This window comes from Hipposideros armiger, unplaced genomic scaffold, assembly GCF_001890085.2.
Source record: "Hipposideros armiger isolate ML-2016 unplaced genomic scaffold, ASM189008v1 scaffold_548, whole genome shotgun sequence".
Lineage (NCBI taxonomy): Eukaryota > Metazoa > Chordata > Mammalia > Chiroptera > Hipposideridae > Hipposideros > Hipposideros armiger.
This window is the reverse complement of record NW_017731898.1, coordinates 1,201,706-1,228,235: the sequence shown is the minus strand read 5'-3', so window position 1 is coordinate 1,228,235 and position 26,530 is coordinate 1,201,706. Positions and strand designations below refer to the sequence as shown.

At 44.7% G+C, this 26,530-nt stretch overlaps 2 protein-coding genes across 2 annotated transcripts in view; both read left to right on the top strand.

The window, feature by feature from the left end:
• The window catches only part of RDH16 (retinol dehydrogenase 16), a 9,066-nt gene extending 5,351 nt beyond the window's left edge, over positions 1 to 3,715 (top strand). The window contains exons 3-5 of the mRNA XM_019669147.1: positions 1,523 to 1,781; positions 2,629 to 2,792; positions 3,345 to 3,715. Coding sequence (XP_019524692.1) covers positions 1,523 to 1,781; positions 2,629 to 2,792; positions 3,345 to 3,562 — 641 coding nt within the window. The 3' untranslated portion in view covers positions 3,563 to 3,715. The remainder of the gene's footprint in view (positions 1 to 1,522; positions 1,782 to 2,628; positions 2,793 to 3,344) is intronic.
• A 584-nt stretch (positions 3,716 to 4,299) lies between these two features.
• On the top strand, positions 4,300 to 18,876 carry SDR9C7 (short chain dehydrogenase/reductase family 9C member 7). Its single transcript, XM_019669148.1, has 4 exons — positions 4,300 to 7,722; positions 10,936 to 11,194; positions 11,884 to 12,047; positions 17,400 to 18,876. Exons 1-4 carry the CDS (start codon positions 7,422 to 7,424, stop codon positions 17,615 to 17,617), a joined length of 942 nt encoding a protein of 313 aa, XP_019524693.1. The 5' UTR covers positions 4,300 to 7,421; the 3' UTR covers positions 17,618 to 18,876.
• Positions 18,877 to 26,530: the final 7,654 nt, after the last annotated feature.

Below are 26,530 nucleotides of genomic sequence, written 5' to 3'. Positions count from 1 at the left end.
TTTCTCAATGCTAATTTTGTGTCCTGCTACTTTACTGAATTAATTTGTCAGTTTCTAATAGCTTTTTTGTGGACTCTTTAGGGGTCTGTATATGTGGTATCATTTCATCTGCAAATAATGACAGTTTTACTTCTTCCTTTCCAATTTGGATGCCTTTTAATTCTTTTCCTGGTCTAATTGCTGTGGTTAGGACTTCCAATACTGTGTTGAATGGAGAGGTTGAAACTGAACATCTTCGTCTTGTTCCTGATCTTGAAGAAAATGAAAAACGTTAATTTCTAATGATTGAGAATATTCTCTCTTTATGAATAACATTACTTCCTAAACAGTACCTTATGGAATGATATGAAATTGTTTCCTACATTTTATTCATCATAATCAACATAAATGATGTCTCGGGAAACTTTCTTTCACTCAAATCTCTATTCGATCACCATGTGCATTGATTGGGTTCTTAAAAGGAAAATACGCATATATGGTGGGAGAATATGATTTCCAGTAAGGTCAGGGCATGTCTGAGCGGGCCAGGGATTCAATTCTCTGGGTCAGTACTTCCAGAGTCCCCACTGACAGCCCTTGCCCCATGTCCTCATAATTTCAACTCCTACAGCCCTGAGGTCTGTGGTGGGTAATACTTTATGTCCCTGAGACTGTGTGTTTGTGTCTGGCAGAGAAGTTTCCATGAAGTTGGGTGCTGTGTGTCCAGGAATATGAGGGAGGAGTGGCTTCCTGTGCAGGTGGAAGGGGAGGGTGGCCTTGTCAGGGGCCGAGGTAAAGTCTGTGCCCCAAGGTGGGAAGAGGCAGATTTGGGTTCCTCTCAAAGCCTGCCCTTGGAATTCTCAGCGCTTCCTGCAGGACTGACGCTCCGTATTGCAGCAGGGTGTGTCAAGGCCAGTGCCCCGAGGTCAACCAGAGGCCTGTTATCCATGGTTTCCCACACCTGAAATTTCAGGTCTCTTTTACCCAACCAAAGTGTCCCCAGATACATGCTGTCTTTTGTCTTTTTGTCTTTTATGTATTGTGGTTTACTTCCTCTCTTCCCCTTTTCTCCTCCTCTTCTCTCTCTTTGTGTCTCTCTCTTTCCCTCATCAGTAGTTACGGAACACTCACTAAGGAAGCAATTCAGAAATCTGTGAATGTTGGTGACTATTAAAACATCTGCAATGGCAACATTAGTGTATGAAAATCCAAACATGACTCTCCGTGATCCACACTGTGGACTCACTAGATTTCCCCAACAGTATTGCTGCCTCATCGAATCTGAATGATTGCCTTCTGTCTCGAAGGCGGGGGCTGAGTAACAAAGAACAAATCAGGAGGAAGACATAGTTTTGTAATCAAGAGCTTACAGAGTCTGCACACCTCCAAATCCTTCAGACAGCATGTTGTTTTCTGATCTACCCACTCCCCATCTACCTCCCTTGTCCTGTCCCCATTCAGTTGGAAGGTGAACTGGAATCACCGCTGTGTCCTCACTGCACAGTCACAGCACAATATTGCTTTCTTCCCACTCTGTGCCCAGGACTGTGGGGCCTGGTGAACAATGCTGGCGTCTCTGCACCCACGGCACCCAATGAGTGGCTGACCAAACAGGACTTTATGAAGATACTCAACGTGAACCTGTTAGGGGTGATTGAGGTGACCCTGAGTCTGTTGCCCCTCGTGAGAAAGGCGAGGGGCCGTGTGGTCAACGTCGCCAGCGTCTTGGGTCGTGTGTCTTTGTATGGTGGGGGCTACTGCATCTCCAAGTACGGCGTCGAGGCCTTCTCGGACTCCCTCAGGTATTGGACTGGGACAGAGACCCTCCCTCTGTACTCCTGCATCTGTGCTTCCAGGGGAGCCTTCTCCAGGGCGTTCAATTCACACAGCCTCAGAGGGTCTTCCTTCCACATCTCTCTCTCGTGCTTTGCATCAGAAATTTACTGGGAAGCACCTTTTTATCTTCTGGGTGTCAGGATTGGCCCCAGATCAATCGAGCTTCATTCAACTTCTCTCTGCACAGTCAGAATACGTTTGAGTCAGAATTGGAACCAATATTATTTGGCTGCACAGCCCATCCATGTACAAGTATAACTGCTATGATAATTAGGTTTGGGAGCCCTGTTGGCAGTGTAGCTCCAGGGAAGCACTTTATCCAGGTGAACTTCATCGTGTCAGCAATAGACACTCCACTAGCTGGAGAGCAGAGGATGGCTGTGATGTGAAGGAGCTGAGACCGTAGGCTGAGAGATGCCCCTGAGAGGACTGATGGCCTGGAGGTTGACCTGGGTGGGAGAGAAGATGGAACAGACTGAGGAGTACGGGAACGATATAATTGGCAAAGTCTATTGACCCACTGAGTGTGACAAACATCGAGATACGATTTCTGGGATGCCTTGCAGCACACTGGCAGTATTTAGAGTTATGAGCACATGAACATGGAAGATGTGGGAAAATACTCAAACTCTATAGAGAGGCAATTCCATCATCGTAAGTTTTTTCTCCTTGGCTGCTGCACTGTACACCTCCCCCGACGTTTGCCCCACCATAATCATATTATATATTGGTGTTTTATTGTTTTTCATGTATTTTGTGTTTTATTGTGCAAGTCCTTTGAAGTCATTGCCCTTCTGCCTGTGTGCCGTGCAGGAGAGAGGTCTCCCACTTTGGAGTGAAGGTGGCCATCATTGAGCCTGGTTACTTCAAGACTCCTTTGACCAATACTGAGGTGATATCTAGGAGCTTCCAGGAGACATTTGATCGGGCCAGCCCAGAGGTCCAGGAGGCCTATGGGGAGAAGTTCCTGACATCCAGTGAGTGCTCTGTGGACCATGGGGAGAGAAGCCAACTATTTTCTGGAAGCCTGGGTCCATCATTAGAACCTCTTACATTCTCAGGTCCATCCTCCAGGCTCTGACCTGGAAGGGTGGGGGGGCCTTAGATCCATTCCATGGTCTTGCATGGTCAACTAGTAACCTAAGGAAAGAATCCAGGCTTGTTAGACCTGGCACCACTGTCTCATCTGAACCCCTCATTATGTTGAGGAGGAGATGAAAACCAGAGAGAAAAGACACCTGTGAGAGAAAAGGCAAGCTGGCGTTAGAACAGCTGATTTTCAGGTCTTAGGTTTCTAGTGTTTGTAGAGATCTCCAGTTTATGTGTTCCAAATATACCCAGGAATAGAGCAGAGGCAGTTAGTGTGGAACTGTTGCTTCTGGGATAAGAGTTTGGGCACTCTCTAAGGAATTTGGGTGGATTTAATTTGGGGGAGTCAGGAATTCTGGAAATTCACTCTATAAGTTGATCTTATTTGTAGGAGTGGCTGGAGGTGGGAATATATCAGAATCCTTTCTCATTCTGGACAGGCATGACGATCATTGGATTACTGGAGAAACAGTGCACAAAGAACCTGTCCTTGGTGACAGACTGCATGGAACATGCCCTGACTGCCTGTTACCCTCGCACCCGATACTCAGCTGGTTGGGATGCCAAGTTCATCTACCTCCCCATGAGCTACATGCCCACCTTCCTGGTGGACACTATGATATCCTGGGGTTCCCCACGGCCTGCCAAGGCCCTGTGACCAAAGACCAGCGTTCATGGTAGAGCTGAGTTGGGTACTGGGAGGGAGGGGATATTTCAGCAGGAGAGAAGTATAATGGAGTTTTTTCACATTTTCAGTAATGCTTTATAAGTAAAATTAAGTAATTGAATCAAAGAATATGCATTTCTTTAAGGCCTAGGAATGTTTTTGAGCGGGGAGAGACTAATATTGCAGGGCTTTCTTTTCTTTCCCATATTTCCAAGGGCAAACTCTGTCTCCCCACCCCACCACCCTACTCCCCCACACCATCTCCAACACACTGAATACCCTATGCCTTCTGACGTAAGGTCTGTGGGTCTGAATCATAATCTTTGTTGCGGGGCCAGCCAAGTGGCACATTGGTTAAGAACTGGCTTGGGACACCAGCTCTGAGCAGCAGGGCCCCAGTTTGGATCCCACATGAGGGCCAGTGACACTGTCTTCTACAGCTAAGATGGTGAACAACAGCTCGCCTGGAGCTGGGCTGCCGTGAGTCGCCGGCCATGGCGTAGACTGCAGTCCCTGCTGCAGTGAGCTGCCTTAAGCTACCTTGTGTGGCCGGCAGCCTGCATGAGCTGCTGGCAGCCGATGTGAGCTGCCAAGAGTGGCCATGAGAGGCCGTCCAATGGCCGGCGAGCAACTGCCTCACCTGGGAAGAGCGCAATGATAATACCAACATGGACCAGTGAAGCAACGTCCTCCACAACTAGACTGAAGAACAGAAGAACGGCAACTTGTCTGCTCCCCTCCCCCAATTCCCCAATAAAATCTTTAAAAATAAAAGAAAAGAAAAGAAAAGAAAGGGTTTGTTAGACCTGGGGACCACTGTGTCATGTGAAGCCCTCATTATGTTGAAGAGGAAACTGAAGCCAGAGAGGGAAGTCTTTGAAACTTTCTTCCCAAATTAGAGCTGTGAATTGGAGAGGAGTGATGGGGAAGGGGAAGTATATAAAGATCTTTTCTTATTTTGAACAGACATCAAAATAACTAAAAGATTTTTTGGAACAAATGCAAGTTGAGTCTACCTTTGGTGATGAACCATATGGAATGCACCTGATACTCACCTGGTTGGGAGGCCAAGTTCATCTACCTCCCCATGAGCTATGTGCCCACCTTCCTGGTGAATGCTGTAGTATATTGGAGCTTCCCAAGGACTATCAAGGCCCTGTGACCCAAGACTGGGCTGCTCTGGGGGTCTAGTTGGGGTTCTATGTGAGGGTTGATGTTTCATGGGGAAAAAATAGGGCAGCAGGAGTGGGCTCTCCAGCTTCTAGTGTCATGTAATTTACCCCCCTCCTCACCTCTGCCCCAGGTTTCTCCTGGGGCTCCGGAGACATCAGGAGGAAAGAGCCGTTTTGATGCTGAGGAACAGGGACCTAATACCACATACATGTGCTCTGTTCCTTGAGCAGCCTCTCAAGGCTCTGAGACTCATAACCCCGAATCCTCGTTTTAGGGAGGGTGTGAACACTGGGAGGGGTCTCAGTCCCTCTGCTCTGCCTCTATCTACCTCTTCAGAGTGTGCCTCAGCTCTGGCCAGTCTCTCCCTATCACAGAATGGAAATGGCTGGAGGAGGTGACATCCCCTCTCCACTGAAGATACCTATAGACAGAGGTGGAGGTGTGGAGGGCAACCGCCAGGCTGACCCACCAAGGAGACCTGTCTTCTGAGGGTGGGCAGCATTCTTAGCCCTAGGAACAGGGCCTTCTCTGTGATTCTGCAGCCCTCCAAACATACTCCACAGCTTGCATTTTGTGATGTTGGAATAAGAGCCCAGAGGAACAATGCCTTAGCCAGCGGTTAGTAGAGAGGTCCATGAGATGATGAATCAGGTGCAGGCCTGTATTGGGGCAACTCCAAGTCATCCCTTTCCAGATCCAGAGGTAACCCCTTGATCTCACCTGTCTTCTTAAGAGCTGGGTTACTCCCGAGCCTGCTCACCTCTCAAATGACATTGTCTGACATCTCCCAGCCAAGACTTCCTTGTTCACTCACCTAGGAGGCAGAGTTGGGAAATGCCTCCTAGATACAGTGTAGGAGGTGTTGTGCCTTGGGGTGGTTATGAAATAGGCAAGGTTTGCTTCTATCACTTCCCACATAGGCTTTGGGTTTTTTCCCCAAGGGTGGGTCCATGATCTGACCTCCCACCACCCTTGGCATAGAATGGCCAAGGTATCTGGCCTTTTCCAAGTGACACCTGTTTTATCTGATTCTGGAGCTGATCAACCTTGGTAGATAGTGGAACATAGAGACGCATCCTGTACCTTCATTCTAGGGAATTTTGTGATCCCATTTCTGTGTCAGACTTTCTAGATAAGGAAGGTGTGGACAGTTGGCCCTGGGTCCCTGAGGATGAGCTGGTAACCACACTCATCCTGAGGAATGGTGACCCCAGAGGTTTATCCAAAGAACCACTGTAGATTTCAGCATCATTCTGTCCCTGCATCTTATGCAATCCTGGGTGTGGTCCCTCACTACCCACACCTCTGCCTCATATTCTTACTTCCTTTACCAGTTTCCCTCCTATCTTTCTGTGAGTTCTTTGCCTCATTGCCTGGAATCTCTCCCTCCGCTCTAAGTCCTGACCCTGAGAACTTTTCAAGTTTCTGGTCCCAGTCTTTTGCTCCTCCCATATGTTATCCCCTCTCAGAGCCAAGACTCAGCCCCAGGCCCTTTCTGCATCTGTCTGGGAAACTAAGGACCCATCCTTATCATCTGGCTGGACCTCATCTCATTGATATTCATATCAGAACTCTCTCTTCTCCTGCCTTCTCTCCCCTCCTGACTTCTCTTGTCACCTGTGGTTCTACCTATTATCAGCCCCATACCTTAGAATCACTTTGACTCCTGGCCTCCCTCCTCTCTGCTCCTCAGCTCACCAGATCACCTAGTGTGTCTCTGGTCCCAGGGATGGAAGGAAAATGCCCAGTGGGGGCCCTGCCCCAGGATTGCTGATGTGTCCTCAGTCCTTAACCCCCTTCATTTGCCTGGTCACTGGATGACGGCAAGAGCTGGACCTGCTTAAAGCGCAGTGGAATTTCCTCATTGGTGATCTGAGTATCACCTCCCAAGGACACAGGCCTTGAGCCCCTTAGTCTTTCTGAGAGTTGAGGCACATCACCAGCCTCCCTTATAGGAGGGCCCTGTTGCCTCTGGCTTCAGGGCAGTGGAGGCATATCTATCATGGGAGAAACCCTTTGTTTTTCATTAGTTCTCATAATGGAGAATCACCTAAAGGCAGAGAATTCCAAAGAACTAATAACCTAGAACTCATTTCTTTTGGGGTTTGGAGGGCACAAAACTAATTTTGTTTGTTTTACATTAATGAATTTGTCTTCATTTTTTCCCCTGGAAAATAAAAATTAAGTTTATTTACATGCTTGCACTCATGACAAATTATTTTGATCCCTGAACCAGAGGTGGGAGATTTCCAGGGTGACTCTCTGGGCTGAGTCCTCCTTTGTCATTTACCCTCCTCAGACCACCCAGGTGAGCCACCTCTCAGCACCAACATCACCACTGGGGTCTTTCCCATCCTTGGCATCCTTGGAATCCTTTCCCATCCTTCACCCTTCAGGGCTCGGGGAGAGAGAGTCAGCTGCCAGGGCTGTCTGAAGTGACAAGGCTTCAGGTTAGACTTGAATTTCTTGCATCTGGGCTAATTAGTGTGGTGATGCATCCACCTATAAAAATTATAGAGTGGCTCACTCAGGGGCCTTGTGTCTGTTGCCAGCAGTGGAAGGGAGGAGAGCTCTTCTCAGCTGATTCCAGCACACTGACAGCTGAGGCTCAGAGGACCAGCCTCTCCCATTGTCTCCTGAGCCCGATCCTTCTTGACCATCACCTCCTCCCTGCCCTATGGCGGCTATCACAGACCTCTCTTTTATGTACCGCTGGTTCAAGAACTGCAATCTTGTCCGCAACCTCTCAGACAAGTATGTCTTCATCACAGGCTGTGACTCGGGCTTCGGGAACCTGCTGGCCAAGCAGCTGGTTGATCGGGGCATGCGGGTGCTGGCTGCCTGTTTCACTGAGGAGGGGGCCCACAAGCTTCAGCAAGATACCTCCTACCGGCTGCAGACCACCCTACTGGATGTCACCAAGACCGAGAGCATCCAAGCCGCGGCCCAGTGGGTGAGGGACCAAGTGGGAGAGCAAGGTGGGGCAAATTGCGTTCTTTGGCTTTCTCAGTTTATCCTTCTTTTTCTCTGTTTCTCCCACAGGCATCTGACAGTTATTAGGGACCATGTTGTTCAGATGGGGTGGGAGAGGTGATGTAGAGAAAGGAACAGGGGTTCTGGTTCAGTAGGACTGAAAGCTGTTGCACTATTTGTTCTGTCCACATGAAGGGGCAATTTCCCAAGCAAGTTTTCCCTCCCAGAAACTCAGAGGGATGGAAGGAGGTTGCCATAGGAGGTGGGGGAGAGAAGATGAGTTCTGTATGTCCAAACCTCTAAAAATGGAGTTGCCTCTCTGGAACTTGGCAGTCCTGACTATCAGCTCCTATAGAAATGTGAGTGCACTTCTTATCGGAATCAGGCTGGAAGGAAGGGGATGGGAACATGAGATTGGACTCCCTGAGTGGGAGCATTTGCTCTCTTTGACTATGTCAGGCTAGAAGGCTAGGGGAGAGAGAGATCTGTCCTTTTCCTCATGTCACGGTGGATATTGGGTTGACCTCAGGGTAAGTACTGACATCAGAGTGGCTGCTCCTATTGGGAAAGGAGGCTGTGAGCTGGGGCTAGACCAGGACTGCGTGGGGACTTACCCAGGGAGCTTGCTGTATGCAGTGCGTGGGCTTAGGAACAGGAGGAACAGGGTGGTTCTGTAGAAGCAGCAGCCTAGGGGAAGTCCTGACTCCTAAGGGAACAAGTCTGGGGTTCATGCACACAGGTGAGGGCAGGAGAGCCCTCGGGCACAGGAGGGACCAGGCAGTAACTCCCTGCTTTATTTTTCTCCTTAACATTTACCACTACCCACTATCCAATACTGTTTATTTATTTTTCTTATTTACTGTCTATTTCCCCTGCTAGAATAAAGCTTCCTGAGGAGGCAGGGCTTTTTGTGTCTTTTATTTACTACATATCCTTAGTACTTACTTAGAACTGTGCCTGGCATCTAGTAAGGTGCCAAATATTTGTTGGATGAACTAAGTAATGAATAATTCAGCAAGAGTGAATTAGGCTGCCTCGCCCAGCGCCCTAGATTCAGCCCTGAGCCACTTCTGTTAATGATTCACTGGGTATATTAGTTTCCTGTTGCTGCTATAATAAATGAACAAAAAGTTAGTGGCTTAAAATAACATAAATTTATTGTCTTGTAGTTCTGGAGGTCAGAAGTCCAAAATGGGTCTCACTGGGTTAAAATCAAGGTGTCAACACAGCTGCGTTCCTTCTAGAAGTTCTAAGGGAGAATCCATTTCATTGCCTTTTCTAGCTTCTAGAGGCTGCCTGCATTCCTTGGTTCATACACTGCTTCTTCTGACTTCAAGGCCCACAAGGTCGGGCCAAGTTCTTTTCACACTGCCATCTCTCTGGTTCTGTTTTCTGCCTCCCCCTTCCACTAGAAGGACCCTTGTGATTATATTGGGCTCACCCGGCTAATCCAGGATAATCTCCCTATTTTAAGGTCAGTCGATTAGCAATTTGAATTTCATCTGCTACCTTGATTCTTCTTCCCCATGTAATCCACCATATTTACAGGTTCCAGGGATTAGTATGGGCACATCTTTGGGGGGGACATTATTCTACCTACCCCACTGGGTAACATACATGCTCAAAAAAACACTGGGAAATGGAAGTAGGGGTTTTGGCATGCTTTCTTATTGCCCTTGAGAGCTCTGGACATGACAGGTTGACCCTAAAGCTGTTCACACTGCTATAACACTTCTGCAGCTGCTCTTTGCAGAAAAAAACATTAAGATTGTCCTGGTTTCCCAGCAGGCAGAGCCGTTTACCAGGGATGATCAGAGGAAGTGGCGAGTATGTGTTCCTTCTCCACAGGTGGAGACCACTGGATTTTATAGCCTTTTAGTCTCAAGAGCCTCATTTTCTTCTCTGTAAGACGAGAGTCCTTTCTAGCTGGTAGGGTTCTGAGTCCTACCAATCAGTTGGTCTCCTGGGGTCTCTCTAATTAGAGGAAGGCAGGAAGATAGGGTGGGGGCAGAGCTTTGGTGTGGACACTAGGCCAATGGGAAGAACTGGACCATGAGTGGTGTTTATATCAAGATCTGCCCTCAAGAGAGAGTGGAAGTGTGCCCAGAGGAGGCTGCAGGGGCCAAGGTGGGGTGGTGGCATGAGGCAGGGGAAGGGAAGAAGCCAAGGCAAGAAGCTCATGGAATCCCTGAATGAAAGAGCTGAAAGGCATCCTTAGGGAATCATTTAGAGGCTTTCCCAACACGTTTTAGCATCAAACCCTCTCCCCCAAGTGGAATTTTACTTGGAAGCTCAATATAGAAAACAAATGAAAGCTGAGCTTCTTCTGCATCTTTCTCCCTTAGCAGGTTCTGGGGTTCAGCCTGGAAAGCTCTTAGGATTGCAAACCACAGGCTAAAAAGAACTGTTCTAGTCAAGTCAACAAAGAACCTGGGGACCAGAGAGATAAAGTGAGTTGCCCAAGGCTGCAGGTAGAACCAGGACTGGAATTTGAGCCCTTCAAGCCTGGGTCCCTGCGGAGTTGAATGACAATACTTAGCATTATTTCTCTCTGTTTATACCAACTCAATTTAATTATCTCAGAAAGCCCTTTTCACATTTTTCCATAATTATTTTATTTAAACATTTCATATATTTAATTATAACTGTTATCTATTTCTTCTCTGGTTTGTGAGTTCCTAGAGTGATAAGACCCTGTGTTGTTCATTTTATGTCACTAGTACCATCCTCTGTAACTGACAGAAAATAGATGCATGAATGAATGAATGGATGTGTGAAGGGATGAACAAATGGAGTCATTTTGGTAATGTGTGTAACGAATTTGTTTTTTTATACTTAGATGAATATAGAAGGGAAGCATAATGGGGGAAGAAATTCAAACACTTATTCATTGGTGTAAAAGTAATATCTCTTTTTCCAAAGCTAATAGCTTAGATGGTATTAGCTAAAGCCTGGATTGTTACCTGGTGCAGGGCTCAGCTAGCTGGCAGACATGAATTAGAAAAAGTGCCCCTTTAGGGAAAAATAATTAGCAAAAGGTACATCTTCTTTCGGGCTGTCATAGCTCCCCACCCAGGCCCCAGGCTGGCCATCTTGTGCCTTGTGCACCTGCTCAACCATCCTTGGCAGCCCTATGCTGGAGGGTAGTAGACTCTGGTGCTTTTCCAGAGACACTGCTGGTTACTGTGTGGTAATCCCTCTCTCTGTCTTGCCCCCAGGCCTCTGGGCCCTGGTGAACAATGCTGGTGTGGGTCTGCCCAGTGGTCCCAATGAATGGCTGACCAAGGAGGACTTTGTGAAGGTGATCAATGTGAACCTGGTGGGACTGATTGAAGTGACCCTCCACATGCTGCCCATGGTCAAGAAAGCACGGGGCAGGGTTGTCAACATGTCCAGCTCTGGTGGTCGTGTGGCGGCCATTGGTGGTGGCTACTGCGTCTCCAAGTTTGGCGTCGAGGCCTTCTCCGACAGCATCAGGTGACCATACCCTCTTGCCAAACCACTCTGGGTGGGAGTCTTGGGGTTTCACCTCAGGAAGAGAGGGCTGGGGCTTGGGGGAATGACAGAATGTGGGCAGGGGAGTTCTGACGGGAGGAAGATAAAACAGCAACAAGAAGAAGACTAGCCCTCAGGGGGCTTTCCCCAAGGACCAAGAGAATACGGGATGAGAAGAGGTAGAGTGGTGATAGGAGGCTATCTTCCTGCCTTCCCTTGAGTTGCTCCAGAGTAAATAAATCCCTGTTTGGGTCTAGAGGAGGGATTGTCACCCAAACAGACAGAGAGGACTGGGGGGTAGATGTGCCCATGGGAGACCCTCAGAAGAGGATGCAAGCTTTGCATTGAGCTCCTCACTCCTTTTGCCATGTGAGTGCTGGTTGAGGGGCTGAGTGAGAGGGACCTGGGGGGCAAGGCTTTGGTCTAGATTCTCTGTTAACTTCCTCCCATCTGGGTTTCCCTAATGTGAATTGCCCAGAGACCAGGCTTGGGAAATGGCTGAGGTTCTATGACAAGGCTTATTTGCATGAAAGCAAAGCTTGGCCTGGTGCAGTGTTTGGGAGAGCACTTCTAGATTTCTGGGGAGATCAGTCCCTGTAGAACAGGTGTCTCTTCCTGATGATCCTTTGTCATCTTGGGGTCCCAGAATGAGTCCAACTCTTCTTTCCCAGGCGTGAGCTCCACTACTTTGGGGTGAAAGTCAGCATCATTGAACCGGGGAACTATCGGACTTCCATTTTGGGCCAGGAGGGCATGGAGTCACGCTTGCAGAAGATGTGGGACCGGCTGCCTCAGGAGACCCGGGATAGCTATGGAGAGGAGTACTTCCGTATCTGTGAGTCCTTGGGAGGGAGAGGGGCCTCCAAGAGGCACAGGGAGATCTTGGGGGGTCACTGACCCACTTCCATTTTATGGGTGATGGGATGGAGGCTCAGAGAGGTTATGGGCCCAAGGTCGCACAACTAGTGGCAAAGCTGGGGGTTGAGAAGAGAGACCAAGAGGGCAACTGCTGGGAGTGGCAGAACCATAGCTGCTGGGGAGATGAGGTGTTAGGAGAGAGATGCTGCCTGCTCCTGGCACCTGTCCCCACAAACATCATTATGCTGGTGAATCAGGTGAAAACGTACTGATATAAGTACACAGAATATATTAAGAGCACAGCTTCTTGAGCCACACTGCCTGGGTTTGAATCCTAGCTCTACCACTTACCAGTTAGGAGACTTTGGGCATGTTACCTTGTTGCCGTATGCCTCAGTTTTCTCATCTATAAAATGGAGCTAATGATAGTGCCTACCTCAGAAGGCTGCTATGAGGATCAGTATTTGTGAAGTATCTTGTACACACTAAGTGCTTATTAAATCAATGAAGAGGAAAAGGAGCACACAAGTATGTAAAAGGAAGAGGCTCTAGGCAGCTTTCTTCCTCCCTGAGCTAAGGGTGTTCTGTGATGCTCAGGTGTTTTTGGAGAGTAGAGGAAGGACATCACAACTCTTTCTTAAATTGCCCCATAACGTTGTGGAGTTCTTCCAGTGTGAGGGATGAACGGAGCCCTGACCGTTGAGGCTCAAGAGGAGAGGGTGCCCTGAGGGTGCAGTGGAAGATGAATTGTCCACAAGACCTGGTGGAGCAGCCTGTGGCGAGACAGAAAAGGCCACTCTGAGAACCAAAAGGCCCAGCATTCACGCAGATCATGTGATCTCAAAGCAGAAAGTGCGGTTTCAGGAGAGGATGATTCAGAAGACTTCCTATTCTCTCCATTTCCTTGGCTCCCAGCACCTTAGAGCCACCACTGTAGCTGTCTTTGTGAGGGACAGCCTTGTCTCACAAGCACTCTTCCCCATGGGAGTCACGTGCTGCAGCATCTCCTCATCTCCTCCCAGGGATAGTTCTTTCAGTAGCTCCCCCAAAAGGCCTAAGATTCACCCTGACGTGGTAGGCCTATGACGGCAGGATCAGAAGGACGTGTAGGATGTCCAAGAGAGGACTCAACCCAGAGCAGCGATGACCAGGCTCTTGTCTCCACGAAAGAAAGAATTAAAGAGCGAGACAAATGCAGGACAGCAGGAGTTTATTGAAATGAAAGTACACACTTAAGAGGGAAATGTGGGACAACTCAGAAACTGAGTCACACCCAGGAAGTCCTGACCAGGGGTGTTTATATCTCCTGGAGGCTGGAATTGGTGATGTCCCATTCATCAGGCTTGTCAGTTTCTGCCCCCTGGGCAGAACCCTCTGTTTCCTGCTTTTCCTTTCTTATTTTGTTCCTCTGGAACTGTCATGGCATCAGATGCATGCTGGGAGTCGTAATAATCGCAATGTAAATGAGATGATAATGATATTATAATTAGCTAAAAATCAGGTCCCTGTCATAGGGATTAGCCAGGCTGGATGAGACTGGTTCTTGTTTTTCTCCAACTGCAAGTGCTGGATTCAGTCACTTGTTAATTGTGTAACCAGCGAGGCACCTCATGTTGTATCCTGGAGAAGATGGTCAATTTCCTAGGCTACTTATCCTGCCCCTCAATAAGAGCTCAACAAATCTTAGCCATCACTGTTAGTACTAGTCTGATCTGAGAGAAATGTGAAGAGCCTGTGGTGGAGGATGAGGCTAGGAGAGATTAGGAGTCAGATCATAAAAGGTTTTGATGGCTCCACTAAGGAGTATGGCTCTTATCCTGAAGGCATTGGAGAACCTTTTAAATAAATGGCTCTGAAAGGACCTGATCAGATTTGTGTTGCTATGGGAAGGATGAAGGTGGAGACCAGAGGCTAGCTGGAAAGCTATTGCAGAAACCCAGTGAAGGAATGACAATGGCATGTGTTACATGCCAAGTCTTGGTGGCTGTGGGAACTGTGTGTGTGTGGAGGGGATTAGTATTTCAGGGAGCAGGTGCTGTGGAGACTGAAGAAATATTTAGGAATGGTCATACAGTGCCACTGGGCACAAACTCCAGCAAGTTATTGTGGCCAACCAAATAAGCCCCAGGCCTATGAACCCTGGGACAGGCTAGGTATCTTGCAGTGATGTTTAACTATACCCAAAACTGAACTATATTAGAACTAGCTAGTTAATAGCAACCTAACATGGGAACATTCCCAAAGAAGCAGCACAAAGAGTCACATAAACAGAGGGGACCGGCACATGAACAGAGCACAGTGTTCAAATCCTCATAGCCCTGGAGTTTAGCCACAGCCTAGGAGCAACAGAGCCACTTGCCAAGTTTTTGTTTATTTTAACCCTGCCAGAAAGACCACAAAAAATTCCACCTTTGGTTGCCTTTCTTCCTGGAGATCAGAAGGCCATGACCTGTCCCTGGCAAAAGAGAAGGGAACAGAAGGGTCTATACTAACTGCCAAAGCCTGGTCCCTGATATTTGATGGACTTTGTCTGGCTTAATTCTCAGAATAACACAAATGTTTCCTAGTTGCCTGAATCCAAAGTCCATGTTCTTCCTCACTCTCTAGGAGAGCGATAGGGTTAAATGGGTACCCCTGTCCCCTTTCCCACGCCATGTCTAACAGAGCACCCGGCACAAAATAGGAGTGCAGTAAATATTTGAGAGAACAATGAAAGAATGTGTCTTATTCTACTTCCGTGTCTCAGGTGGTTCCTTCCACCCCACTGGCTATGCGGGTGCTCCCCATCTCTTAGAGCCTAGTTCCAAAGCCACCTTATCACATCCGCCTGCCTCACCCTCATCAGCTCACACAGCTTTCCCTGGCTCTGAGGGAGGGTACACAGCCCTGAGTATCTTGAATGAGTCCTTTGACACTCTCTTCCCTGCCTGGGACCTGCTGGTGGTGGACTCTGTGTCAGGCCCCAGGATGGAGGACAGATGAGTATTGGCTTCCTAAGACAGTATCACTTTAAGTCAGCAAGGCTGTTTTGGGGACCCCAAAATGTAGTTTGCCCTTTTCACTGCAGTTTTTTTCTCTCTAGGAAACAGAAAGGGAATTTCCTCAAAGTTGGGGTTAAGGATACTTGAATAACACTGTCCTGCCCTCACCAACCGCCTAGCAGTGTCCCGCAAAGAGGGGATGAATTCCTTACTTTCCTGGACCATCCCCAAAGTCGAGCCTGATTTTGCTACCTCTTTGTTTTCAACTTTCAATCTCTTATCTTGAAGTCTGACTCTCATTGAAGTATGAGGCCTGGAGCACAGGGGCAGATCAGGGCCCACAAATATGTCATGTGCCTTGTCTCCTACTTGTGTGATGAGCTTTGGCAGACTTGGACTTGGGTGCCTTGTACCCATCTTCACACCCATGTGCACAAGGCTAACAGAAGACCCCTCACATTTGTCAGCCTTAACAAGGTGCCTGTCTGTGCCTCACATATTTGAGCCCCACAATGGCCTTATGACCAAGGCAAGGGCAGTGTTACTATTTTTTAATAACTTTTTTTTTTTTTTGCTTTTGTAGAAAATTTGGGAACTCTAGGAGAAAAAACCCCTCCAGTGACTAGGACTCCTGCCAGCCAGACAATATTTCTACTTGTTTTTTTTCCCCAATTTTTCTATGCACTTATGTTGCCAGAAAGTGGGCCCTTTTCAGCGTGAAATCCAGGTCCTTGGCAACTAGAGCAAGGAATTGAACAAGATGCCAAAGTAAAGCACTGAAAAAGTAGTTTATTCGAAAAGATAATACATTTCAAAGAGTAGAAGTAGGCCCGAGCAGTAGAGAATAGCTCAAGGGCCCATTATTAGAAAAAAAATTACATTCCAAAGAGTTTGGAGTAGGCCATGCACAAGGGCGAGGCTCAAAAGGCTCAAAAAGGAAGAAGCGGTCAAGAGAGCAGGGCGTCCAAAAAAGGAAAAAGAGAAAAAGGCTCGAACTTTCCAGGACTTGGGGTTTTTATCCCTTCTCTAGAATGGGCTGTTCCCCTAAGGGTATGGGACCACTTGATTGGCACCAGTGATTGACAGGATGTACTGGGCAGGTACAAGTGACTGGTCTGATCTAGTTGTACCCATTTGTTTTAGGGGTAGATAGTTACAATGAAAAGAAGTTTTGGGTGGAGAGGGGAGGTCACCGGGTGGTCACATTCTGTTGGACATGCAGGAATACAGAGATCCAATGTCTGCCTCTATCTGCCTACCTAGCCTTCCCCTTGAGAGACGTGATCCCCATGAAATCTCTATGGGAAGCTGAGGGACAGGTCTCTTCTCCTGTATCTGCTTCCTGCTGGGCAGGGTTGTAGAACTGTCCCTGCCTATTGGGGGATTCACGGAACTCTCACCTTTGCTGATCTCAGATGGAAGGAAGGGGTCTCGAGCTCCTCCTGGAAGACCTCATTGGCTTCTTTGGTTGTGACTGGCAATCTTGTTGGGGTATCCTCTCTATCCCCAAAGTCCCTGAATGAGGAAAAATAGATTTTAATTAATAAATCTGTTAGCTCTCATGAAGCCTATTGCTATTCAGCCTGTTACTCAGGTGGCCTCAGTTGTCCGGGCCCAGAATGGGTTTGGCATTTAGCTTACTGGCCTGGAGGACATTAGGAAGTCATAGGCTTTCAAATAGTTATCTGAAGCAGGAGACTTCTATTGTTTAGGATTCAGAAACTGATTTACAAAGCAATCAAGAAGCAGGGGGATAGAATTTAAGGATTCAGGCTAGGAGCAATCTTTAGTCTAGGATTTACAAACTGGTTAGAAAAGTAATCAAAACCAGGAGCTAAGAAACTGAGAAACTAGGGAGGAGACTTAACATTTCTATACTTAATATTTCTATAGGAAAGATATTTAAAATTCTTTGGGAGGGGGGCCCTCTCTTGGCCGGTAACATTTACATACACTTGTTTTCTATTCAGTTTGTCTCCACTGTATTCCCTGCTATTATTTATCTTTATTATGGCAGGTATTATCCCCATTTTACAGATGATAACAGTTTAAGCTCAAGGTCACACAACTAATAAGCGGCAGAAATGCGCACTTTTTGTGTGTTGCTAGTTTAATGCAATAGTAGGAATTCAATGCACAATTCTTAAATTTAGGAAGAGAAATAAGGTTATTTACAAGGTGGTTATGTAAGGGACAATGTGAAGGATGTGGTAGATCTCCCTGAAATATTAGATCAGTGATCTGATGGTAAGGGAGCTTGGGTGGAATGCAGAAGAAACCATCTTTAATGTAGAATAACAGAGCCTTTGATGTGTTGTTGTTTTTTCTTCTCCTGTACCCTCAAACAGATACTGAGAAGTTAAAAAACATGATGCGGTTGGCAGAGCCAAGGATCAGCGACGTCACCAACAGCATGGAGCATGCCATTGTTTCCCGGAGCCCCCGCATCCGCTACAACCCTGGCCTGGATGCCAAACTCCTCTACATCCCCTTAGCGAAGCTGCCCACCCCTGTGACAGATTTCATCTTGAGCCGGTACCTTCCAAGGCCAGCAGATAGTGTCTGAGCTGGGGAAGTCCAAGGAGTGGTCAGTTGAGTGTAGAGGAAGGGGATGGGAGAAGGGACTGTGGGGTCACAAGAGGTGGCACCAGGTGTTCTGTGGACACTGTGCTTGGCTGACACCCACTGATGGAGAATTTATGGGTAACTTCTAACAGAAGATAAGTGCCTCTTCACACTCACTGGGGCCCCACAGAAACCCAAGGTAGCCTTTGCAGGTTCAAAGACCTGCAGCACGGCCCCAAGAACATCTGTCACTCAATCGTGATATGGCTTTTTCTGGACCTAGAAAAGTCAAGGAGAGGAAAACTAGCTCCTGCTGAATCATGAGCCTCCCTCAGTTATCACTGCCACTGGGAAAGTTTGTGGCATAACCTAGTCCACTAGAGAATCTCAACCACTTTCCTATTGGGTCTCTGAACATGCATTAACCTCATTCACAAAACCCATTATTTGAAGTATGTAGTAAGGCAGACTGGGAGTACAAGATTGTATCAGACAGAAGTTTATAATATTTTCTCTCTCTTTAGAATTCTCTATCCATAGGTGATTGGGGTCCACATGAAATAATATTCATTTATTTAATCATCATTGATTAATTCTTCAAATATTTATTGAGTGCCTACTACATACCAGGCACTGTGTAGGTGTTGGAAGGATGTAATATGATTAAATCATGGTCTTGGCTTATTTTGTGTTTTTGTTTTTTTACAAAATATCTAGTAGTAGAGATAGGACAAACAGTGATAGAAGAAACAGAAATAAAATCTAATTCTTAGAGCTGTAAAGAATCTTAGAAGTTGTTTAATTCAGTGGTTCCCAAACTTGGCTTTATATCGTAACTGCCTGGTTAATTAAAAATACAGATTCCTAGGCCTCAATGTTAGAAAACCTGATTCAGTAGGCTTGGGATGGGGCCCAGTAATCTATATTTGTAACAAGGTCCTACATGATTCTGGTGTACCTGGGTACTAGGGAACTTTGATAGTTCCATAGAAGTAACTAATGCTCAGAGGAAGATGTGACCTACACAGTCCCCCAGTGTAGTGACCAAGACAAAACTCAGGTGTTCAGATTCCCAGACTAAGGTTTTAATTATAGGAGAATAAAAATCTGAAATTAGTGACATTATCAAATAAGTCATTGAACTAAAAAATTTTAAAAGCCTTAAATTCCTGAGCCATACAAAGTTCTATTGCAAAGACTTTTTTGATCTTAAGGAATGGTCATGTAATAAAGGTCAAATGTGAAATTTTTTAATGAAAATGTCTTTAATTTGTGTCTCTTCAACAACATCCAGCTGAACTTGGAAATAATAAAATGTAACTTAATTACATCTGAAAAAGACCTCTTTTCCAAATAAGGTAACATTCACAGATTCCAGGGATCAGGATGTATAATAACTGAGTCTGTTATTTGCAGTACTTCTATTCCTGGCACCAAATTCTATATCAGGTAGAATGCACTGAGCAGCCAGCCAGTAACAGAAAAGTCAACTCACATTGGCTTAAACAATAAAAAAAAAAAAAGAATCAGGGCAGGACCCCATAACTGAATGATGGCATCAGGAATGCAGGTTCTTTCTGCTTCTTTGCTTGGCCCTCCACAGTTTTGGCTTGAACCTAAATTTAATATCTTTATTGCTGTGGTATGACTGCCAGTGGCAGTGGGAGCTCTGTTCTTCCTCATTCACAATTTATAGGAGAAGAAAGCCTGTCTTTCTATGGCATTAAAGATCGAGGAAGTTTCTTTCCCAGAGTCCTTACCGAGGCTCCCTTAAATCTCATTGACCCAAATTGGCTTAAGTTTGTCCATCCCCAAACCAATCACTAACAAGGGGGTAAATTGCCATGAATTGTTTAGATTAATCATGGGACAGAATGGGAATGTTAGGAGGTCAGTCACAGTGCCTACTGCCCAGGAAAATTCAAAACTCCGACTCTATGCTATTGAAAGAGTTGGATCTAGGTAAAAAATAAACTTTCTTTTTTGAAGACTCAAAAATTTCCTATGGGGAGACTATGACTAGTTAATATTTTGAGATATTAGCTTACACATTTTCATTGCTCCTTTGTTTTCTGTTTTCACTTTTCCCATTCAGGTAGGGAGCCAATTTGGTACTTCTTTACCTAGGGTGAGATATTTGACAGAATAGAACACATACATTTTCTGCATGTTCTCCAGCTTTAGTTTCCCCAATCCTAATGTCTTTAGAGAAGTTACAGAATTTGGGGAAAGAAGCAAAATAAAATGTGATTTGTGCATGCACATAATACCTCAGAGAAGCAGACAAGGAGATTCACTTTGGCTGATGAGAGAAGTGGGTGAGATTTGGAGCTTCCTGAACTGAAGGGACCAGGGTTCACTTTCTGGAAGTATGTTGGGGAAGTGGAAAGACTCAAGAATCTCAGCTGCTTTGTGTATTTTGGCAGATGAGACCGTGGGTGATCTCACAGAAAATTCATCTGTCTCACTATGGCAGGAAGGCAGCAGAGGTTTACCAGATATATGGGCATGTAAATGGGGACAGCAGACATTTAAGAGGTAAACTATGCAGATAGGGGACTGAATATTTTTTTGATTTGTGAGGTTAATATCTGCTTCAATATTACACTTTTGTTTATTTAATATTAGGATCATAACTTTTTCTCTCTTTCTCCCTCTCTCCCTCCATCTTTCCTGCCTTATTGTCTCCCTCCAGCCTTCCCAGCCTTCCTTCCTTTCTGAATGGTTGGTGGATACATTTGGAAATTACTACCCACACTCCATAGCTGCTGGATTGTATACAACAGATTGTATTTTTATTGTAAGATATAGTTTCAGCTACATGTCACAGACACGAAAATTAACAATGGATTACACTTTCTTCCTCATGGAAAAATCTAGAATAATAGTATGGTGTCTCCTGTCTATTAATTTGTAATAGAAACTAGATAGAGACAAATCTGTAATTTGTAATAGGGGCTCAGACCCCTTTGGTGTTCAAAAGGTTTAATAATTGCATTTCTGAATCTATGGGCCAAATAATTGTGATTTCTCTAGGAGGACTGGATTGGACTTGCAGACTGTACCTGAGCCTCTCTTTTTTTTTTTTAAAGATTTTTTTTTGGGGAATTGGGGGAGGGGAACAGTGCTGGGAAATCAGGGAAGGGGAACAGAAAAGTTGCTGTCCTTTTGATCTTCAGTCTCGTTGTGGAGGACGTTGCTTCACGGGCCCATGTTGGTATTATCATTGAGCTCTTCCCAGGTGAGGCAGATCGGCCACTGGCCTCTGGACGGCCACTCACGGCGACTCTTGGCAGCTCACACCAGCTGCTGGCCGCTCATGCTGGCTGCCGGACACACACACGGTAGCTTATGGCAGCCCACTGCAGCAAGGGCTGCAGCCTATGCCATCGCCGACGACTCATGGCAGCCCAGCTCCAGGTCGAGCTGTTGTTCACCATCTTAGCTGTAGAGGGCAGTGTCACTGGCCCCCATGTGGGATCTGAACCAGGGCCCTGCTGTTCAGAGCTGGCATCCCAAGTCAGCTCTTAACCAACGTGCCATGCGGCCGGCCCTACCCAAGCCTCTCTTAATGGCAGAAAATTGAGAAGAGTTTTGAGACATTTTTCATCATCAATCAGTTTTGGTCTTTGAGTCACAGGTTAGAGATCCTTATCTATTTTTCTGACAGCTTTGTTCAGGTATAATTTACATACCGTAAATTCACTCGTTGAATTTTATGTAAGTGTACAGTTTGATAATTGTTTACTAATTTATGCAATTTGCACAACCATTGGACAGTCCAGTGATAAAAAATTTTCTTCATCCAAAATGTTCTCTTGTGCCTGTTTGAAGTCAATTCCCATATCCACTCCAGTCTCCCCAGACAATCTCTGATCTGCTTTCTGTCTCTATACACTTACCTTTTCTAGAAATTTTATATAAATAGAATCATACAATATGTAGTCTTCGTGTCTGGCTTCCTTTACTTAAAACATTGTTTTGGGGCTTATCCACATTGTTGCACATCTCAATAGTTCAGTCTTTTTTTATTGTTTAATTGTATTCTGAAAATGGGTACACCACATTTTGTTTATCCATTCACCAGTGAGGAACATTTGGATTGCTAATGTAAATAATACTACTGTGAGATTCAAATAGCCTTTATATGAACATATGTCTTTGTGTCTCTTGAGTAGATACCTGGGAATGGAACTGCTGAGTCATATGGTATGTTTAACTTTTTAAAGAAACTGCCAAACTCTTCCCAAAGTGACTGTACCAATTTACATTCCCCCCAGCAATGTATGAGAGTTCTATTTTCTCTAAACCCTCACCAACACTTAGCATTGTCAGTCTTTTGGACTATAGCTATAACTGTTTGTGTGCAGTGGTATCCCATTATGGTTTTAATTTGCATTTGCCTGGTAATTAATGATATTGAGCACATGAAAAGCATAAAACTCCCTGTAAGCCCAGTTTTAGCTGCACCCCATAAACTTTGTTTTTATTTTCATTTAATTTAAGATATTTTCTAATTTCCCATGTGATTGTTTTTCTTTGACCCAAGGATTATTTAGACATGTTTTGTTTAATTTCCAAATATTGTGGGCGGACGGGGAGAGACATTCAAATTTCTTCTTGTTGCTAAATTCTACTTTAATTCCTCTGTGGTTGTAGAACAATCTTTGTGTGATTTCAGTCTTTCACATTTTATTGAGATTTGTTTATGGTCTAGCATATCATTTATTCTAGAGAATTTTTGTGTGTGTGCTTGAAAATAAAGTGTATTCTAAGTAAAGTGTTCTATAACTATCAGGTCAAGTTGGTTGATAATGTTGTTCAAGTTTCCTTATTTTATTAATTTTCTGTCTAAATTTTTTGTATCAATACTCAAGAGAGGAGCATTGAAATCTACAACTATAGTTGTCTATTTTTTCTTTTAATTCTGTTCATTTTGCTTCAAGTTATTTTGAGGTTCTGCTATGAGGTGCACATACATTATAAATTTTATAACTTCCAGATGTAATGACATTACAAAATGTCCCTATGTATCTTTAGTGATATTTCTATTTGTAAAGTAAATTAATATAGCCATTCAAGTTCCCTTACAATTACTATTTGCATAGTATATATTTTTTTATCTTTTAACTTTCAATATGGTTGTGTCTTTAGATCTATAAAGTATGTCTCTTACAGGCTACATATAGTTGGGTCTTGCTTTTGTATCTAGTCCCACAACTTCTACCTTTGATAGAAAAGTTTACTCTATTTATAGTATCATTGATGTCACTAGATTTACATCTGTAATTTTGCTATTTATTTTCTTTAGGTCTTATTTATTTTTGTTCTGTTCCTCATTTACTGCCATCTTTTGTGTTAAAATTTTTAGTGTACCATTTTAATTCCTCTTCTGATTTTTAAAAACTTTCTAAAAAATGTTATTTTCTTAATAGTTTCTCTAAAGCAGTGGTTCTCAATCAGGGGCAATATTGCTCCCCCACTCCTGCTAAAGGACATTTGGAAATGTCTGGAGACATTTTTGCTTGTCATAGCGGAGGAGGTCATTCTGAGTTCAGCTAGTACTCATATCAGCCTTGGCTTTAGCTTTTAGCTAGGCTCCAACAGCTCTCCTCATGCACGTAAGTTGTGTTCCAGTCAGCTGGCTATGTATGGAGAACTTATTCCAGCCCTTCGATGACTCATTTCGAGGATCTCATTGATAATTTCTGATTGGTCTGCTGCTTGCCCCAACCAGGGCCACAAGCTCAGATTAGAAGAGCTATAGGATTTTCCTGTTCACATCCTACTAAGTTGGCTGCTTTTACTGATAATGCTGTGGTGTGTTTTTACCTTCTCCCTGAAATCAACCCTACTCTCTGGCAGCAGAGTTGCTAATTTTCTGGCCAGCTCTGCCATTCTTGCCTCTTGAGATGAGGGAAGAGTTCCAACAAGGAAATCACAGATTCCTACTTTAGAGAAAGCAGTTTTTCATGAATAATGACTCTCAATTTGTTGTTTACCTTTGGTTGAATTCCAGAGAACTTAAACTATTGTTTTTGACAGTTCTGTCCAATTTTATACTTGTTTTTGGAGGAGAGAATTTGCCGATCTCTTCAAGCCATAGTTGGAAGTTCCCCCAATACTTTGGAGTTAAAGCTTGCATCATAAAACCTGGCAAATGTAGCATAGTCGTTTTCACCCCTGAAAGGGTAATAGCATCCTTGAGGAAATCCAAGTCTATGTTTCTCTATTAAGCAAAGAAAACTAAAGATAGTTGTTCTTTGAAAACTGTTGACTCTTACTTACCAGCAATCAAGCAAGTATTTTTGACCTTTTGGTTCAGAACAACTGATTCTGAGCCCCGAGTGGCTCTGATCTACAGGGAACAAGTCCCTCAAAGCTGACCAGTTTAATTCCAAGAAAATTAGATTCCTAAAGTCTTACACTGTGGTATTTGTTTTCCCTAGCATGTTAGTCTCCCTCGTTCTCCCATCTTCCCTACAAGCACAAACACACACATACACACATGAGTGTATAAATACATATACTGGTAATTTGCTTTCTAGAGCATTTCAACTCTGGCTTTAGTGAGACCATTAACCTATATCTGAGGTGCCCTGATGTAGGCCTTGGATGGGGCTGCTGAAGACATTCTTCTCCATGTGCCAAATATTCAAGACCATACCTTATTCACTCATTCAACTGATCTGTACAAGTACTTACTATGAAGCCCAGCACTGTGCTAGGGGTTGGAGATATAGTGGTGATCATGCCACAGTTCCCACTCTGAAGGAACTTTCATTACCAAGGAGCAGACTCAAATAAATGAGCATTTATAATAAAGTGTGGTGAGCATAATGGCGGGCTGTTAATAGTAATATAAGACAGGAGCACATAGTCTAAAGTTGGGGATCAGAGAAGTCTTCTTGGAAGAAGTAATTTCTAAACTAAGATTAAAGAATGAGCCAGAGTTAAGCAGGCAGCTAGTTTACATTGTCTATTATTTACAAATGCTCAAACCAGGATAAGTTTAGCTCAACCTTCCACCTTCTCACCTTACTTCTAGATCACCCTCTACTTTGCCTCCTTGCCTCACCCTACCTATGTAATTTGGTTTGCGATCTTCCAGGGATGCCAGCTTATTTTAATGTTTATTTAAACCAGATAGATTTAGAAAGATAGCCAGATAGATTTCATGCAGCAATGAAAACAATCCTTGACCTAATGATTAAGAAACAAAATCCTAAATTTCCTGGCAGCTTCTGAACATGATATATAAAACTAATTGACATAGAGCAGATTTATGTCCCTGATGGGAACTGGACTCGATAACCTTAAAATTCTAGCCCTGGTGTACTACTGAGTAACTGGGTGATGTTGAGCAAGCTTATTAACATCTCTAAGTTCCCCCTTTTTTTATTAGTAAAAAGAGAGGGGTAAGAAAGTCCCCAGGCAGGGGTGGCAGGCTTGTCAAGTTGGTTTTCAGATCCTTTGAGGAAAATTAAATGTGGGGCCGGCTGAGTGGCTCAATTGCTTAAGAATTAGCTTAAGAGCACCAGCTCTGAGCAACAGGGTCGCTGGTTTGATTCCCACATAAGCCAGTGACACTGCGACCGAGCTGAGCTGCCAACAGGCGGCAGGATGGCTCAGTTGGTCAGAGCACATGCTCTTAACAACAAGACTTCCTGTTTGATGGTGGGCAACACCCACCCTCAACTAAGACTAAATTTGGCACCTTGAGCTGCGCTGCCACCCGATGGCTCAGTGGATAGAGTGTACACTCTTAACAACAAGGCTGCTGGTTCAACTCCCGCCTGGGATGGTGGCTAGTAACACAGTGCCTTGAGCTTAGAGACCACAAACTACCAACGGGCAGCCAGATGGTGACTAGCGCTCTCCACAACTAAGGCTGAAGAACAACAACTTGGCTGGTCCCCCTCCCCAATTGCCCAACACTGTTCTCCTCCCCCAACTCCCCAATTAAAAAAAAAAAATTAAATGTGAATGACTGAGCTGTTCATAAGTGACAAAGGTACAAGGGAAATGTTTATTACAGACCCATTCTAACCTGCCAATGGTGGTGTCTTTTTTACTCTCCAGTAGAAGAGAAAGATACCTTAAAGTAGGTGTTAAGTCACTAGCTCTTTCAAAGTAAGAGTTTTCCACGGTCCTAGGTTTGAAAGCTTGCAATAAGATAGAAGAAAAAATAAAATAATACTAGCAGCCAACATTTATTGAGACCTTTCTATGTGTCAAGCCCTGGGCTAAGCATTTACATGCATAAGTTTACGTACATTATCGCTTTTAAAGCTTACGAAGTGCCATTTCTTCTGTTTTGTAAAAGAGGAAACAGGCTTAGAGAGGTTAAATAACTTGTCCACAGTCACACAGCCAATAGCCCTGATTTAAGCTAAATTTCAAGTCTGTCATTGAACTTTTGTGCCTGAATGACATTCTGCACTTTGATCATGAACAAATAAATAGGAGGGGTTCACTGCCCTCAGTCTAGGAGAGCTAGTCCCTCCACACTGGAATACTCCATTGCTCATGCTGCAACTAAGTGGCCACTTGGGTCATTTCATGAGGGCTCATGACATCACTTCTTATCAGATTGTCACCCAGATGTCACTGTGTGTAATGGTAAGATGAGGATAATTATATCTTGCCTCTTAGAGTCTTTTTGAGGAGTAAGAGAGACAGACACTGTCAGTGAAGAGTTTTCCTCAGAACAGTACATCATGATAAGCTTCAGATAAATGGAAGTTTTAAACACTACTAGTCTTATTACTGATTCCTTGTGACCTCCACTATTTATATTTCTATCTCTACTTTTTTCTCTAAGCCAATTCCCCATCAAAGTTATAATCCCATAATTTTTTTAAATTGGCCTTTGGAGTACACTTTAAAAAATCCAAATAATTTTATCTACTCA

Bases quoted from the DNA above. Each gene is read 5' to 3' on its own strand.
- SDR9C7 (XM_019669148.1), top strand. From the start codon at position 7,422: ATGGCGGCTATCACAGACCTCTCTTTTATGTACCGCTGGTTCAAGAAC. The intron at 7,723-10,935 runs GTGGGGCAAATT...TCTTGCCCCCAG, and splicing joins GGACCAAGTGGGAGAGCAAG to GCCTCTGGGCCCTGGTGAAC. The intron at 12,048-17,399 runs GTGAGTCCTTGG...ACCCTCAAACAG, and splicing joins AGAGGAGTACTTCCGTATCT to ATACTGAGAAGTTAAAAAAC.